Below are 2,543 nucleotides of genomic sequence, written 5' to 3'. Positions count from 1 at the left end.
AAAATTTCTTGAAAATTTGTAGGATGTTCTAGATAGCTATAATGTAGACTATCATATAAAAAAATTTGGGATTATAATTATCTAGGTGCCGAAACAGAAAAATGATGCACCGATGTTACAAAAAAAAATAGATATGTTGTAGTTGCTCTCTATATATATATATTATTACTATGACAGAAAATAATGTTTTTGGTGCATATAAATATTTTATAATAATAATTAATTTCATTAAATTTATTTATACTACAACTAAAAGTCTCAAAGAATCTAAATAGTTATATTATTCAAACTATAACAATTCCATATTATTATCAAGAGTGATTAATTAGATTTGATTATAGATACTTGATATTTAATTCAATATATAAAAATTATTTTATACAGTATATTATCAATCTCAATAAATATTAAATGTAAAGTAAAAACATGTATTGAACCGAGTCTCATTTTTATGAGAAAATAATTTATTACAATTTAGACTTCTTTTTTTCAAAGAAAATTTAGACTTATTTTTCTTCTTCTTCTTTAGTAGTATACTTATTTTAATTTCGATTATTTTTTTTCAAAGTTAGATGCATATAATAAATGTGGAAATGAATGTATATCTTTGATAAGATCAAAAACTAAATATAAGTAAACAATTTAATTTTGAAAAACATAAAAATTATGTCCCTCTCACAAATCTCGTGATTTTCATTTAATTTTAGCCACCTAACAAAAATAAATAAATGAGAAAATATATTTATCATCATCACCAAAAAAAAAATTAATATATGACACTCCTCCTCACACTGTACCCAATCTTAACTTCTACGTAAAGTATTAACATAATTACACAAAAATAATAATAATAATAATAATTAAAATATATCAATATATCATTGTCCAAACAATCCAAGCAAAAGGAATGCTATAATTTTCTTCTGACCATTCTACCCTTCCACGATAAACTGAAAAGTTCAAAATTGAAACCACAACTCATGGATAGAATAGTCCAACAAACATTAGTAGCGAAACGGGTTTGTTTGTGTCGTTGTCGTTTTTGTACCACGTGCCATGCACGTGACTGGTAAGTATCTCACACGTGCGACACACAAAGCGACGCCGTTACAGCCACACTCGCATGGTCTTTACAGCTCAACGCCTTGAGCAGCTTCCAGGAAGCCTTGCCGGAGCTGGAGTTCCGGCTTACCGGGAAATTCCCACCGCCGGAATCCAGAGTCGGAAAAAGCGTCGATGGGCTCCGTCTAACCTGCCGGCTTTTGATATCGCTGAGATCCATCTCCGTCGGAAACCTCGCCATCCCAAACATCAGAAACGACGACCACCGCGGTCGGAATGGTTTCTTCGGCGGCGAGTCTGATTTCCCGGAGCTCTTCACAGACGAATTCCGATCGATATCGGGCGGCCCCGGCGACACCATCGAGTAATTTGAAGACCTCCGGAGCTTCTGATAATCCAAAGAACGGCTGTTCCTCATCGCCATGGCTTTCGTACTACTCGACCGAGAAACAGAGCTGCTCTGCAACTCGGACAAAGACTCCGATCGCCGCCGTAAACCTGTTTGTTTCTTGATAAAATCTTCGGGAAAACTAATAACATTCTTCAAAGACATCTTATCGCTATGGTTATCGGAGTACTGCTCCTTAAAGGGTATCAATCTCCCACAAAAGATAATGTCCTCGGCGGAACACATGTTCTCGCCGGAGCTTACATCGCTGAAAAACTCAAAGAACTCCGGAGGCTCCGACGAGGAGCGGCGACTAAGAGTGGTGTTCTTGAAGGATTCTTGGCCGTAGTTTTGATCGTTTTGGTTGGAGCTCAGAGGAAGTTCGGAGAGAGAAAGAGCTTCATCTGCTTCCTCTGTTTCTTCTTCTACTTCTTCATCGAGATCTTGAGGATGAAGATGATCAAGATCAATGTTGAACTTAAATATATTGTCTTCCATTAATATCAAATATGAAAAAGTTGTGAAGAGAGAAGAGAAAGTTTGGTTCTTTTTGTGGTTTAACAAGAGACAGAGATAGTTTCGAGCTATGTATATATATATATATACAGAGAGAGAAGTGTTATGGAGAGAATGTATTGGAATTTTGTTTGGATAGTTTATATATATAAATAAATACCCAAAAGAAAATGATTTTATTTATTTATTTAAAAATTATTTGATTATATTTTTGTGTAGAGAAATGAGCGAGAGAGAGAGGTATGATTGTATTTTCTTTCGTTGTCGATGGCTTCTAGAACGAAAGAAAATAAAGTGATATAAGAAAGGGTATATCTCTATTAATTCTAGAAGAATAAACACAAAGAAAGATCTATACATAAGAATAAACTTAGTGATTAATTAGCATAATACATTTTCTATGTAAATAATTTACATATAAATCCATATCATATCAGTATTAAGAATTATTTTTCTTTCCTACATATTTTGATGCTTACAATCATAGACACGGGACAGACTTAGAATATAGTTTTACTGGGGTCAAAAAAAAAATTCAAAAAAAAAAAAAAATCCATTAACAAAAATACATATGAAT

At 33.1% G+C, this 2,543-nt stretch overlaps 1 protein-coding gene across 1 annotated transcript; it reads right to left on the bottom strand.

Moving 5' to 3' along the window:
• Positions 1 to 721: 721 nt before the first annotated feature.
• Positions 722 to 2,086, bottom strand: LOC133783138 (uncharacterized). The gene has a single exon (XM_062222678.1). It carries the CDS (start codon positions 1,946 to 1,948, stop codon positions 1,079 to 1,081), a length of 870 nt encoding a protein of 289 aa, XP_062078662.1. The 5' UTR covers positions 1,949 to 2,086; the 3' UTR covers positions 722 to 1,078.
• Positions 2,087 to 2,543: the final 457 nt, after the last annotated feature.

Source organism: Humulus lupulus, chromosome 6 (genome assembly GCF_963169125.1).
Source record: "Humulus lupulus chromosome 6, drHumLupu1.1, whole genome shotgun sequence".
NCBI classification, from domain to species: domain Eukaryota; kingdom Viridiplantae; phylum Streptophyta; class Magnoliopsida; order Rosales; family Cannabaceae; genus Humulus; species Humulus lupulus.
This window is presented reverse-complemented; position numbering and strand designations above follow the sequence as displayed.

Excerpts from the sequence above, each read along its gene's own strand:
- LOC133783138 (XM_062222678.1), bottom strand. The coding sequence starts at position 1,948 with ATGGAAGACAATATATTTAAGTTCAACATTGATCTTGATCATCTTCAT.